The sequence below is a fragment of the Nannobrachium achirus genome (assembly GCF_963921795.1).
Source record: "Nannobrachium achirus genome assembly, chromosome: 19".
Lineage (NCBI taxonomy): Eukaryota > Metazoa > Chordata > Actinopteri > Myctophiformes > Myctophidae > Nannobrachium > Nannobrachium achirus.
Window position 1 is genome coordinate 30,942,672 of NC_137826.1, and position 15,775 is coordinate 30,958,446.

Sequence of the window (15,775 nt, forward strand, 5' to 3'; positions counted from 1 at the left end):
ATTCTCTATAGCATCGCATACCAATTGTCAGGTCCTGGGCCCAGCAGGGGTCCAGATTGACTCTTTTTGGTGTGTCTGACAGTGTACAAATTTGTATCAGTGTACAAATCATGTCAGTATCATGGTCTGTAGCAGTATATCATTCAATTCAATTCAATTCAATTTATTAGAGTGTCAAATCATAACAAGTTATCTCAAGACACTTTACATAGGCTAAAGAGCCGAGAGAGAGAGAGAGAGAGAGGGGGGGGGGGGGGGGGGGGGGGGGAGAGAGAGGGGAGGCAGAGGGGAGGTAGAGGGGGAGGGAGAGAGAGGGGGTCCACCTGGCTGATCCCGCCAGCAGCACACACTCGCCCGAAGGACCAAGCCACGCACAGCGAGGCACAAATGGCCTGCACAGCAAAAACTGCCGCAGTTTCACTGCACAAGCCGCCCGCACCCCAGACACGCACGGCCAACCCCCGAGGACAAGCACACGCCACCTGTATCATGTCAGCATCATGTCAGTATCAATGTTACTGTCATGTCCATATCATGGTCAGTATCATAGTTAGTTTGATGTCAGTGTCATGTCAGTATCACGGTCAGTATCATGTCATTCATGTCAATATCATATCAGTTTCATGGTCAATATCATGTCAGTATCATGGTCATTATCATGTCAGCATCATGATCAGTATCATGGTTAGTCATAAGTCATATATTCTAAATTCTTAATTATGTGTGTGTTCCTATATTTGGTGTTGACTGACACACACTCTGAAGAGCCCATTAGCTGGACAGCTTGTGCCTGATAAAGTAGTTCCAATCCATAACCTTGCAGACATAATCTTATAGCCTGTACGGACGGTAGGTGGGAACCGGGAAGTAATGAAGGAAATATTCAATATGGTGGCTAATGGTGCTCATTGCTCCAGTAGTTTGTGGGATTAGCTGTGGACACACAGACACATACACACAGAGACAAACATAGCAGGGGTGAAAACATCATCTCTGAACCGGCCTTGGTTCTGGCTGAGATAAAGATGTGCGTGTGAGAGTGCAGGCAGCTGCATTATGAAAGAGAAGTTTGCCTGAGCCCTGACCTTATTTTACATGTTGAAGTTAATGAAAAGGAACAAGCACTGTCATCACAGACTCTCTCTCTCTCTCTCTCTCTCTCTCTCTCTCTCTCTCTCTCTCTCCCTCCCTCACACACACATACACTCACAGCAACCTCCTACAGCTTTTACAAATTGCTCTCCCTCTTGCTTCTCTTGCCGTCTCTCCTGCCCATTCTCACTTTGGCACAACCACACATTTGAAGCCATTGGAACTTTTTGTTCGTACATAAATTTAGGTTAACTTGGCTTAAACCTGTCTCATGGCTAAAACCTGTCTCTGTTTACCTTGTAGGCGGTGATCATTGGGAAAAAATGGCAGAGGGTTCCACTACATCCTTGCCAACCTGGTAAGAATCTATACGGTAGCACAATACCACACAATCCAAACAAACGCAATGAACTTTCAGTAGTTCACTGAACAAACATTAACTTTCTGTTGTTAATAGTAATGTTGGACTCTCTGTTGCCTTTCCCTCCAGAGTCCAGTTATTTGTTTCTGTTCACAGGCTTTACAAAAGGGCATAATGGTTGGCTCAGAAAACTAAACACATCCCTAACTGAACGTTTATTGCTATACATGCTGCAGAGTTAGCCTAGTATTTATTTTGTGGACTTACAGTATATCTGACCAGCTGTGCTCTTTGCTCTCAGGGCTTTTCCAACATGAGCCTGGACAAGGTTTTTGCTGGTGGAGCTAACATCACAGGCTTCCAGATCATAAATCCAGACAGTCCCATCGTCCAGCAGTTCCTCCAACGCTGGGAACGCCTGGATGAAAGAGAATTTCCTGAGGCGAAAAACACTCCGCTGAAGGTCAGCAAGGCATAGCTGTCAATGTTGCACTCTCTCTCGCCTTTTCCTCCAGAGTCCAGTTATTTGTTTCTGTTTCAAAAGGGGGTAATGCTTGGCTCAGATATTTAATAGTTGTTAGTTTATTTTATATCCAACACAGCCAGTGGTACATGGTAGGCAGTGAAATTGTCGTGCCTCAAGCTTCCTGAACAGCGTGGATAACAATTTTTAAAAATGCTTAAGCAGGCCGGGAACACATTTTAGTGTATGGGGCTTACAGTACATGTACAGTATGTATCAACATATTTGTTTTTGTAGGCTAATTTCTGATTGGGTTAAATCAAATAAGATGAAATACCGCTATAACAAAGAATATTTGATATTCTTTGTTTCTCAACGCCCAGTGGTTCAGTGTAGTTTTGTGTGTACTTGATTTTGAGGGGCTGTTGTGGTCTTTTGTCTCAGTATACGTCAGCACTGACTCATGATGCCATCCTGGTGATCACTGAAGCCTTCCGGTATCTCCGGCGCCAGCGGGTGGATGTGTCACGAAGGGGCAGTGCTGGTGACTGCCTGGCCAACCCCGCTGTGCCCTGGAGCCAAGGCATCGACATAGAGAGGGCCCTCAAAATGGTAGGACTTGGAGGTTTTCACTAACGCAAGGAGAGATCTCTCATTATTTCCTCATTCACTCATTCTAATTTTACATTTTTTCAAAACAGCACATGTACGGTTATCATTTAAAGCGACAATCTCTGAGTTTTATGTCGGTTGTCGCCCTCTCCCGACGTAGAGAGCTAATTACATGTTCGAACTACAGTAGAGTGGCACATTGGTGTCCCATCCGCGGCACTGTCTGTTTCAAATAACTTTATTGACATTGTCATCCAGTAGGTGTCTTACCCAACACCAGAGTTGGTTGATATTTCTCAATAGAAGAGTGTGAGACCACCTCCCTACCACTGCATATATGCTACAGTAGTTATATTGGATTAACATACTCTCATACAGATAGATTAATATAAACCATGGTCCTTGGTTATAGCTTTAAGATACCAGACTACATGAGGTAATTACAATGTGTGATTGTCTTTGGCTATTTGACTTTTTAAATGTTAACAAAAAGGTGGAACAACTGTTGTGAATTGTAATAACTCAATTGTAATTGAGTCAGAAGCCTATGAAAGCAACACCTGTAAGCCATAGCAAAGGAAGACATTATTTGGTCACATTTTGAGGGAGGGAGAGGACAGTTAATTCTGTACCGGTAGATATAATAGATTTTATCTCAGCGCTATGTTGTTATTATCACTTTCCTGCATTGGTTCATGGCAGGTACAAGTACAAGGTATGACAGGCAACATCCAGTTTGACACATTTGGTCGGAGATCCAACTACACGATCGACGTGTACGAGATGAAGACAGGGGGTCCTAGGAAGGTAAGTGAACAGACATGATCACATCATAATGCATCATAAAATGTATATTCACATGTTTGATGTATGATTGTGGTATTATAGTCCAAGTACTTGGTATTTGACATACTTTATACCAGTGGTTCCCAAACCTTTTTTTAGCTCAAGACCCAAAAGAGAAATTAGACGTTTGCCCGGGACCCAAACTAGAGAAAATAGCAGATCTACAAGCTCACAACGCATCGTGAAGCGACACGTTGTGAGCTTGTACAGTAGATCAGCTATTCTAATTTATGGAATTTCTTAGATTTTTCTTTTATTTCTTCATGACATAACTGAAAATAGATTTAAAAAATTACTTTTTTGGAAATGTGTTTTGAAAATGTTTTGAAATAATAATAATTTAAAAACAAAATGTAGGAAACACAAAATTAAGGGACCCATAAAAATGTGACCGCGACCCACAAATGGGTCCCGACCCACTATTTGGGAAACAGTGCTGTATACTATGTACTGCATAATACATTATGGAACCCATCGCTGTATTTGTTGCCGGGTCCAAACGTAGAAGGTCTGAGCAGTCTTTGCTCGAGGCCAGTGCTTGTCTCTAAGCCACGTCAACAGCAGAACAACAGCCCTGCAGTTTGAAGTTACTGTAGCTGCAGAGGCTGAGGCCTCACAGGGCCTGAAGACAGGGGCGTCACAAGGGGTAGGAAAGTGGGACTGAGTTACTAGGGCCCAAGGTGGTGGAGGGGCCTTAATTATTTTATACTTTAGCTATTGAAAAATAGCAGATATACAAGCTCACAGCGCGGCACCGAGTGCCGCGCTGCGAGCTTGTAGATCTGCTATTTTTGAAAAGTCGTGAAAATGTGTGCAAATCTTTGAATATTATGTATTTTTTAAGCGAACATTTGTAACTCAGATTTTGCTTCTGGGGGTCCCTGGAACTCAATATTTTGAGATGGGGCCAAATACATACCATTTTGGGGGTCCTTCACATGAAAAGGTTTGAGCTCCACTGACATAGAAACATAGGTTTTTCAAAAAACCTCAGAAGGATTTGAAATATTCAAAGATTTTCATGATTTTTCAAAAATAGCAGATCTACAAGCTCGCAGCGCGGCACTCGGTGCCGCGCTGTGAGCTTGTATATCTGCTATTTTTCAATAGTTAAAGCACAGGGGCCCCGCAGTGAATCCTTGTACCCAGGGCCCAGAATTTGGTGCGACGCCCCTGCCTGCAGGTTTCATGTGGGTCTTAATTGGGCTTCAGGGTGCAGGCCAGAGGACACCTCAGGGCTTTCAGCAGAAAAACTATCAACACAACATGTACTGTATGTAATCATACTGTAGATAGGCATCAAACAGACATGCAGCAGACACATACATTGACAGACAGATAGACACATACAAATCGACATGCACACACGCATGCGGGCATGCGCGTGTACACACACTCAATATTTCTTGACCCTGAACTCTGACAAGGTGCCCCCCAGGCACGTGCACACATAAACATCAAAGGGAGCTTGAGCCCCTGCCCTTTTATCCGTCTGTAAAAAGTGCCCTCTCCAGACCATGAATGCAGGTTTCACTATGGTGAAGGAAATGCAAATACCCTCTTTCCATGCCATACCTGAAGGCAGGATTCAAGAGGATTGTCTTGTCCTAACTCTCCTGAACTTGAATACAGCATCTTATATTGAAAGAATTGCCCTCTCTGTGTAGAAATCCATACCGTTACGCCACAGCTTCGAGGTCTGCTATTTTCAATATTTTCACCAAATGGCCCCTTTAAAAATGTCAGCCCCTGTCTCTCTAACATTCTCTGCACGTCCCTGGTGCCCACACTAGCACCAGAATGAACTGGCCACATACTGTCCACAATAGCTCAGCTCACCAGATCCTGTTCACCACAGCGACCCATAGAGCCCGCTCACTGTAAGGCTATGTGCAGTGACAACAGAGTGAGTACTTGGAGTCGGAAAACAAACACAGTTGGGAGATGTACAGTATATACTGTAGCTAAACATAAATAAAGGCCCAGGATGTTCAGACCCAGGAGAAGCTTGGTGAGATGCTTACTTTAATGTGACATCCTGTTGTCTCGCATGAGTAATAAAGCGTTTTATTGAAATGACTAGATGAGACACATTCTGTCTATTTTGTATATCGTCGCTGTTGGGTGGAAATCTTGTGTCCAAAATGTAGAAAGGAAACTGTATTTCAATGGATACAATTTTTCTATTAATATTTAGTCATAAGCTCTTGATAATACCTTTCTCTGGTTAAATATCTATTGAACCCACAAACGGATTTAGACACTTTTACAATCACTAAGGGAAGACACAATGCAATGCAATGTAAGCCTTTCCTTTTCTGCGACGCTCGTGTGTGTCGAAGTAGGGAATCCATTTATGAAAAAATGCAAAAAGTTGAAATATGGAGATACAAGGTGTCTGCCTTACAGCAATGATATTTTCCTGGTATTGGTATTATCGGCATGCTAGCGTGGGCACTGCCTTCTTGTTATGTAATGAAGTCATTGCTGAGGAGGTTAGCTAGGAATAGAACAATCCTCCGCCTCTATACTGTACATACAGCACAGGTGTAGCGCAGAGCCTCCACAAGCTCAAATATATGACATCATGCATGATCAATGCTGTCTTCAATCAATGATACAGATAGCGCCTTCCAACTCATCTGCACTTGGAGGCTCTATCTGTAAGTACATGTTTCTTCTTGTAATAACTGTCAATCTTTCTGTCCCTTTCAGATTGGCTACTGGAATGAATACGAAAAATTTGTATATATAATGGATCAGCAAGTCACCAACGAGTCCTCTTCTGTGGAAAACCGAACAATTGTGGTCACTACTATTATGGTACACTTTTAAGGCAGACTTTTAAAATGTTCCACCAAAGATTTCTGCCACTCAGGGTCAAGGTGTCCATTGTTGCATTCTGTCCTGGGAGGGTAGAATATTTTCTTGTTGCTTTCCATCCACTCACTACATTTGTTGAAACAGTCGTTTCACAAAAGAGTGTTTCAACTGTATCCGTGTGGGTGTCAAAGCATTTAGATTTTTTATATTGCGGTGGCCTGTTGTAGCAGTGACGTCACAATAACGGCTTTGTTAATGATAACTATAGAGGTTAGACACCAGCTTATTGACATTCAGTGTGTGTACGTAAGTAAAAATGAAGACAAATGTTGTTTCCCTCTCATTAAGTAAATTATTATCAGTGACATCAGGGAGATACACTCAGTCAGTCATGTGAATAATCAATAAGCCTCCCTGGGGACATTGTCAACAGGACATAACTTTCAGTATTTGTTCCCTTGCTCAAAACTATTTTAGATTCTTCCCTAAACCTTTTGGAATTACAGAAGTATAACTTGACATTCATTACACTCAGGATACGATGGTCATATGGCTCACAATGCAGTAGTGGCAGGTTACATCAGCAGTCATCAGTCACCTTTAAATGTAAAATAAGGTACGCCTTATCTTACATTTAAAACCATGACCTTCTTTCTGACTTTGTCTATTATGTCCTCATCTTAGGCAAATTCAGAAAATCTAAGTCAAACATTCTCATTTAGATTTCCCTAGAATTACATTTTTTCATAACCATATGAGAAAATATATTATGCAGGGTTAAATTAGAAAACTAAGTAAAGTAAGGTGTTGCTATTTCATTACTGTGCCAATGCCAATCATGCCTTGTATTTGATATATGGCTATTATTTCCAGTGCATAATAGTCATTTGTTTAAGTTCAAGTACAAGTTAAAATGTGCTATTTTTCATTACATTACAATGATTTTAAGAAAATACCATATATATAATGGAAGGTTGTCTTAACATCATGATGGGGAAAGCCGTCCCCAGCCTGAACTGAATAGGTACAACTCAAACACGCAATCATAGAAGAATCGTAGAATCAGAAGAGACCCATAAATACATAATCTGAACCAAGCCCATAGAGACGTAAAAAATGCATTAAGCACAGTAAGTAATTGACCTGACATATTTTATAATCCAGACATACCCTGAACAGTTTGGTTTAAAGTTGGACCCAAGTTAAATGAAAATAACATTTATTGCGTGAAGTAGGTACACTTTGTATTTAAATAATTGTCTAGGTTTTGTTGGTTGCATTATCCATATGTCACAATAAGTTTGAGTTTGACACAAATGAAATAAGCCAGAACCATCTCAAACCTCATTGCTGTCACAGATTTTTACTTGATGAATTGGAAACAGTCCCAGCTATCAACCTGCCTCCAACCCTCTTTTACCATGCAAATGTAAAGCAGATGAGACTCTCACCCATGCCCTGTTGCCTATTACAGATACTGTATGCCTAGCACTAGATTAGCATGAGGGAACCCCCGCTTTCTCCCTGCTCTCCTGCTTTATGTGCTCTGTCCCTAACTCCCACTGGCATATGAGGCTGTGCAACTGTACAGTAGGCTAGCTGCATTTGGCTGTGGAACCTATCACTGCCCCAGCATACCTGTGACTAACTCTGCATAGTGCTTTTTAACCATGCTGTTTTGTATTTACCTTCGACTGTGCATTTTGTTATCCAAGCATGTGTGCATGTAGCCAATCAAGGCCTCCAATCCAAAGAGGTCTGGCCACAGTGTACCGGTATGTCTGCTTGCTGTACTGTGAACTCACCATTATGTCTAATTAACAGGAAGCTCCATATGTGATGTACAAGAGAAACTTCATGACAGCGGAGGGGAATGAGAGATATGAAGGCTACTGTGTCGATTTAGCTTCTGAAATTGCAAAGCATGTGGGGATAAAATATAAGCTGTCAATAGTCGCGGATGGGAAGTACGGTGCCAGAGATCCAGAGACAAAGACATGGAACGGCATGGTGGGAGAGCTGGTATATGGGGTAAGTCAGTCTGCATTTCATTGTTGTCGGGTGGAAACCTTGTATGTTTAAAACCGTTTGTTTTGGATTTGTCATTTGAAAAATTATTTAAAATAGTGAAAATAGCAGATTGGCTATTTTCACTAGACTTGTGCGACAGTCTTGTATGATGAAGCAGGGCTTTACTTGACGAAAAAACATACGCATTTGAAACTTGGAGAGTTTTCTGCCCGACAGTGGCGATTTACAGCAAACAGGTAGAAAGGAGGGGGGTATTACTAAATGTAGATGATGTACTGTACAACTATGTTCTAATCATAAATGGTCAAATTCACATGATGTTAATTGCAGGGCTCATGAATATTACAGAAACTCCAGGCTTAAAAAATCTAGTTGCTTAATGTGGTGTGTTATGGATTACACACATTCCATTTGAAGAGATTTCATCTTTCATGAATGTTCCATAAATAAAGTAGCAGTGGAACAGGAGCTTAAACATTTGAAACCAATGGATAACCACTGATTTATATTTAGGGTATTGTAAAATAAAATAAAATAAAATAAATAAAAACGCTAGGGTGAAAGTCATTCGTCTATGTTATTCTTAGTTTGACACAATAATATAAGCTATCACCATTAATAACAATTACCACACAAATGTGATTATTGTCTTAATCATTATTAATAGTTATACTTCAGATACCATCTGTGTAGTAACTGAAACAGATCACAAGCAAGCACGCCCTTTCAGATTCACATTCAGATTATGTTGCAATTAATGTACATTGGTATGACCATTAATTAGCTATTCGCATGCTAATGAGCTAGGAGGTAATAGAGACCACGATTAATTTAATTGTCGGCCGAGGACATTCCTAACCTGAGCTAAGGTCATCTTGAGCTCTGCGTTTTATACATAATTATCATTCTATCTCTATCTCTCTCTCTCTCTCTCTCTCTCTCTCTCTCTGTCTGTCTGTCTCTCGTTATCTTTCTCTCGATCTCTTTAGATCTTTATCACTGCAAGTATTTATCACTAATTGATGTGCCCGTAAGGCTTTGCAGAGAAGCTGATGGAGGAGAGTGTCACAAGGCTAATTCAAATTTTATGAACTGTTTGCATAAGCTCCTTCACCTCCGTATCCCAAACCTTCGCCACTTGATTCATGGAGAAGATCTGGAAGACATTCAGCATCACTAGAGCTTACATCAGAGGTTATGTTTGGTTGCAGTGGAGAGTGGAGTGCAGTGGTTTAGTGTAGTGCGGTAATTCATTTGATAAGATGGCAGACTAACTCTCGATTACATTTTATACCTTTTTTCTAATTGTATTACATATCTCATATTGAATAAATTTAATCCTTAAATCCTAATTTACACTTTGTTGTATGTTTGCACCGTGAAAATTACTTTTTTCTTGTTTCTCAATTGAAAAATCCGTTATTTCCTATGATGTCATGCGACGAAGTGTAAATTAGGCCTAATTCTTTGGTCGATGTGTCAGACGACTAATCCTGTTGTGCCTGTTCCCCCCTCATTCTTACAGAGAGCTGACATAGCCGTGGCTCCTCTAACTATAACTTTGGTACGGGAGGAAGTCATAGACTTTTCTAAGCCTTTTATGAGCCTGGGCATCTCCATTATGATAAAGAAGCCCCAAAAGTCCAAGCCTGGAGTGTTCTCCTTCCTGGACCCGCTGGCCTATGAGATTTGGATGTGCATAGTGTTTGCCTATATCGGTGTGAGCGTGGTGCTTTTCCTGGTCAGCCGGTTCAGCCCCTATGAGTGGCACCTGGACGAGAACGATGAGGCCAAAGACCCTCAGAGCCCTCCCGACCCGCCCAACGACTTTGGCATTTTTAATAGCCTGTGGTTCAGCCTGGGCGCCTTCATGCAGCAAGGATGCGATATCTCGCCAAGGTTGGTTGGTTGTTATGTTCACTTCCCATCACCTCTGAGTTGTCCTCATCATCTCTCTGCATTTTATAGTCGCGAAGCATCTCCGCCCTCCCATGGTGCATATATGTTATTTTGAGCTTCCACATTGCCTGTTAACTGTTCCCCTGACCGCATACTCACACTTCCTGCTCCCCCCCCCCCTTCCTGCACCCAATTGTCTTCCTAATCATTGTTCCCATGGCTTCTCCGCCACGCTTTCCTATCAAGCCGCATGCTAGCAGTGATGCGTTGCATCCACAAGATAACTTATATCCACCATGCTGAGGGCTGTAAAATGCACAGGGGTCATTTCATCTGTGAGTCGTTGCCTGTACTACTACCCCATGACTTTTGGAGGGCTACCGTGTTTTTGCTGCATGTCTCATTTTACGCTCATCAACTTGGTGCATATAACATGTTCGACGTGGAGCAGCACATCTCCATTCATTTTCACTCCCATGAAGCACCATTACCATGTCTGAGCCATGTCGTGAAATCTTCCCAATATGATCGCCTTGTCTCGACACCTCCTTTTTATTCATCTCTTTATTCATCATTGTTCTGCTGCCCTTCATCTCTTTGCAGAGGATTCTTATTTCATACTTCTTTCATTCTTCGTGTCTGGGACTTCACAGGATTCTAAAGATCAGTGGCAGAAATATCCAAGGGGAGGTCCCCAACTCCCCACACATAGCCATTAATCACAATTAAAAGGAGTGGAAATGGATGTGCTTTTTTTGTTGGTAGGAATGGTCTACTGTGTGTTAAAAGTAGATACAAAAGTATAAATATATTTAATAATTGATGGGACTCATGTACCACTCAGTTGGATGTAACTGATAGTCTTCTGTATTTAACAATCTTTCAGAATTTCAGTTTTAAATAATTTACAATACACACCCTTTTTTTATGGATTATCATTTTTGATCAAAGTAATGACTATTCTGTTGGTCATTCTAAAACCACAAAAGCTCCAACTTCATTAGATCATATACAGTATAGTTATAGTTATAAAAACAGAGCTATATTATACAGTGTTTGATCTTTATTTATAATGCTTTAATTATTTCAATGCTCATAACATCTGTAAATGTTTGTAAATGAGTGCATATTTTGGCTAATTATATAAATGGCCTAGTGGTTGTTTTCAAAGTTATCCAGCCAAAGAGACTGGAGTCAGGTGCGCGTCCATGCTTGCCTTTGGGCGAGGGGTGCTCAGCTGATAAGGTAAACTCAACAATGAATCCAGTGGAAGTGGCACTCCAAAATAAAGGTTCGCAAGACACTGTCAATCAGTTACCATTTTCTTTATTTCTTTATTATTTAGGCGCTTCGCGGACGCGGTTCACCGCTTTAGCGCTCCTTCAGCAGCCTTTGCTTCTAGATTTCGGTGCACGTCCTGCTTAAGTACTGTATACGGTCAGCAAATGAAGAGTTAAAAATAATGTTGACTGGTTAATAATGTTAATAATCAGAAGTTCAATATAAAGCCCAGTTTATATTATGACTGGATCACTCACCAAAAATAATTCATTTTCAACAGAAGAAAGTGACTTAATTTAAACAAAACAAAACAAAACAGTGAGCCTGTTATTTTAGCTGCTATTTTAACTATTCTTTTGTTTTAAATTGTTATTTTCCTCTCCTTTCCAATTGCCACTCTTAAGCGGCCCACCTCGGGCCGGAGGCAGCCTCCAATTTGAAAACCTGTTGGTTAGACTAGAGCCCCTTGCTTTCATGTCTTCCTGTCTGTCTTGCTTCCCACTCTCAGGTCTCTGTCAGGGCGTATTGTGGGTGGAGTGTGGTGGTTCTTCACCCTCATCATCATCTCCTCCTACACGGCCAACCTGGCTGCCTTCCTCACCGTGGAAAGGATGGTGTCTCCAATAGAGAGCGCTGAGGACCTCGCCAAGCAGACAGAGATTGCTTATGGAACCCTAGACTCAGGTTCTACGAAAGAGTTCTTTAGGGTAAGTGTTACAAGTAACCACACGGCATGTGTGGTTGTAACACTTACGCTAATCTTATAAAAGAGCGCTATTTTATAGATTTTGAAAGTCTGCCTGTGGGTTTTGTAAATATTTACGCAATGAAAAGAGTTTGTGACCAAATCATAACTGCATTACATAGGTTCCTTTTTTATGAAAAGTAACAGTTTTGGACATACAGTATAAGGTAGCCGGCAGCGACAATATAGATTTAGGCTGATCATGACAAACTTGTTCCGAAACATTTGAGACCAGTCCTGGGAAAAGCTCCTCCATAATCTCTGTTTCCAGTTGTTCATTTATGTGTAATTTGTTAAAGGTAGGGCAGTTTTCTCAACCTTTTTTGGGCCAGTGCCCCCTATCCAATATCCAGGTCCCTTACTGCCCCCACACCCAATAAAAATGTAAGCTTTATTTTAATTGTGCAATGTGTTGCTTATATCAATTAGGAAACATCTAATTGATTTGCTTATATAAATTAGGAAACGTCAATTTCCACATTTCATATTTTACATTAAACTGGACTGTTACTTCCCATGGAGAGAAAGATATTGCTTATACAGTGCCCCCCAAAACTACGATCCCTAGGGGGTTGTACCGCCCCCTGTCGAGAAACACACTACTGTAGAGATATAGTGACAGTATTAAAATAGTGACGTCATAATAAGTGACATACAGTAATTACTCCCACCCTCCATAGTGGACTTGTCACTGCTGAGCAGCCAGGAATATAAATATCACAGCCAGTGTTATTTATGTGTTAATTTCATTGGCCAAGCGTCCTGTGAAGCTTGGCCAATGTGGGATGGGGCGGGACATACCGGTACATACATACGTACATACAGACAAAGCCAGATGTAGGAGCATTTAGCAACTATTTATAGAAGCATTATTAAGATAGACATACGTAATCAGTTTTTCTCTAAATTAATCACACGTTTGTTTCTGCTGACTTGATTACTTTGATTTGTGTTGATTATACGCATGACTATTTCAGAATGAGTTACAAGGCAAATAGAAAGTACCACATGCAAATTAATTTTTCATTTTAGTCTGTTTTTTTTTTTGTTTTTGTTCAATGTTCTCCATTTTAGAGAGAAAATGCTCGTGAATTATTCAGAGAGCAGATTGAATGCTGACAGATGAACTGAGGGATCAGAGTTTGTTTGTGGCAGCTGGTTGAGTTTCATAATGTGCAGACAGAATAGTGGAAGAATTTATTTTTACCTTTCCTCCCAGGAATCCCAATCATATTCCCAGGAATATGATTGGTATATGCCATGTTGACTTATTCTTTATTCATTCATTATTCATTCGGATCCCCATTAGCTGCCACCAAAGTAGCAGCTACTCTTCCTTTTACTCTACTCTACCTTTAATTATTCTATGTTTATTGTCTCCGCCAGGCCAAAGGCTGTGGCCGGGGACAATGTTTTAGCCCCTGTCCATCTGTCTGCCTGTGTGTGTGTGTGTGTGTGTGTGTTTGTGTGTCCCTGTCCCTCCATCCATCCGTCCGCCTGTCTGAGAGCAGCTAATCTCCGGCACTGTTGGACCGATAGGTGTGAAACTGTGCATACATTCTCCATGGCGCTTCCTATGGTGTTTCCCTGTCATCAATGGTTCTTACTATGATGCTTCCCCGCTTTTTGAGGTGCTTCCCTGCCTTCGGTGGTGCTTCCTATTGTGCTTCCCTGCCTTTGGTGTATGGTGCTTCCCTGTCATCTATGGCGCTTCCCATGGTGCTTCCCTGTTATCTGGCTCGTTTTGCACAAAATGCCACAAATCATGAACACAGCTCCCGACTGCTGTGAAACTTAACTTTACACGCACACTCACAGTGGGCCTCAACCCTAAGGTTTTCACATGGGCTCATGGTGGTGCTACAACTGTCCACTTAATGTTTTTGCCAATAACTCTTACACTGTAGCTTGTACAATAAAAATATGTTTTACCTGGATTCCTTGAATTCTCACTCTCTTTACATTATCCACACATTTTGCTAGTACACCTACAGATTTTGTCCAAAACTCACCGGTACACACATCTTATCTGAGTCTGAGTTTTGAAGTCATATCTCTGCTGTGGAAAGCATTTGTGTTATTATTGTGTCATCCTGGTTTATACTCAACTAGTTCTATTGCATGCTCTTTCTGGCACTGATAATAATCTTTTTTTTTTACAAAGGCTCCAAGGATACCAATGTTGTTTGGGTCAAACTACTTTGACCAGTTGGGTGTAGCTATCAGGGCTTTTTTAGGCGTCGTCTTTTTAGCTTGATGAAAAATCCATAAATAGAACTTTGGGGCTTATTACTCCTGGCCCAAATGAATGACATTCGTTCCAACTTGATAGTCTATGTGTTCTCTGCTACCATAGTTCACCACTTAGGGAGAAGCATGTATTTTAATGTCAACGAGAAAATAGCCATTGTATTTGCATTATGGCCTGACTTGTCACCAGCTATTGTTGTAATTTAGCATTGCTTACATCATGAGCACTCTCTTCTACTGAAAGTGTTCATTACAGTATGTCAAGAATGATTTAGTTATTGGCCTGAATCCATAATCCATTCCATTGCTGGCTTCAGATGAATTCTTTATGATGCAATATACAGTACAGTACTAGCTGACACAGTTTGCCAATTCACTCTGATGTTGGCCCCTGCTTGCATCAACCAGATGCAGTGTAAGAACTTTTATCATCAGTGATTATGAGTTCCATCATGCACTATAAGAAGGACCAATGAGGCTGAGTATTGATCATTATCCATTAAAGAATCTGAAAACTAAGACTTGGTTATTGCAAAGGAATCTGCAAACGTATAGAAAGTGAAGCCAAAATATCCCATTAATACATTTTCACATGATACAGAAGCTGATTTATGTAATACATCTCTTTGGCAATGAAGCTTACATTCCAAATGATGGGATTCCTGACTCCTGACTGTAACCATTCAATCGCCCATCCTATTTCCTTCTCAGCGAGGACAGAAAATAATGGAATTGTTAGTTAGCCTTGTGGTAGCCGAGAGATCACACAAAGATACTCCTCAAAAGATATTTGGGTTTGTTTGGTAAACTTTCAATTTGAACTTTTCACAGAGGCACTTTAGCCCCTCTCTCTGGCTTGGCGGAAGGTCACATTAACCTAGTTTAATGCAGTTTCCATATTTGTCCTTCTATTGTAGACAGCTGTGTACTGCAGCTCCCTGGTGAGCTACCAGCAGACTTCCACCAGCCATTTTTAGATGCAGTGTGTGTGCCAGGGCACGGCTGTATCCAGCATGTGTTTTAACTGTTCCAGGTGACACGTCTACACCTCTACACAGGCTCCTGAATGTATCCAATTTGAATATTCTGCCCACAGTGGAATTCAAACAAGACAACCAGCTAACAGTTAGAATAATAACACACAATGCTGATACTATTCTTCATTTTTAATTGGATTACTGAAAATGTGAGTCAATCAATGTCAGAGGAGGTAACATCATTATTTTTGTATCTAACTGAGCCTGTTTTAATTGCTGTCCTGTTCCATTTTCAACTGCTGGAAAATAGTTAAATGTTAGAATTCAGGGATCTTGGACTGTGTGTGTGTGTGTGTGTGTGTGTGTGTGTGTGTGTGTGTGTGTGTGTGTGTGTG

At 41.1% G+C, this 15,775-nt stretch overlaps 1 protein-coding gene across 1 annotated transcript in view; it reads left to right on the top strand.

Annotated features, from left to right (window-relative positions):
- Window positions 1-15,775, top strand: part of gria3a (glutamate receptor, ionotropic, AMPA 3a) — a gene marked incomplete at both ends in the record, with an annotated part of 87,694 nt that overhangs the window by 54,680 nt on the left and 17,239 nt on the right. Inside the window, 9 exon segments of the mRNA XM_080748916.1 lie at window positions 1,396-1,401; window positions 1,403-1,450; window positions 1,755-1,916; window positions 2,361-2,528; window positions 3,231-3,335; window positions 6,090-6,197; window positions 8,022-8,228; window positions 9,754-10,127; window positions 11,917-12,115. Of these exon segments, the coding sequence (XP_080605042.1) occupies window positions 1,396-1,401; window positions 1,403-1,450; window positions 1,755-1,916; window positions 2,361-2,528; window positions 3,231-3,335; window positions 6,090-6,197; window positions 8,022-8,228; window positions 9,754-10,127; window positions 11,917-12,115 (1,377 nt within the window).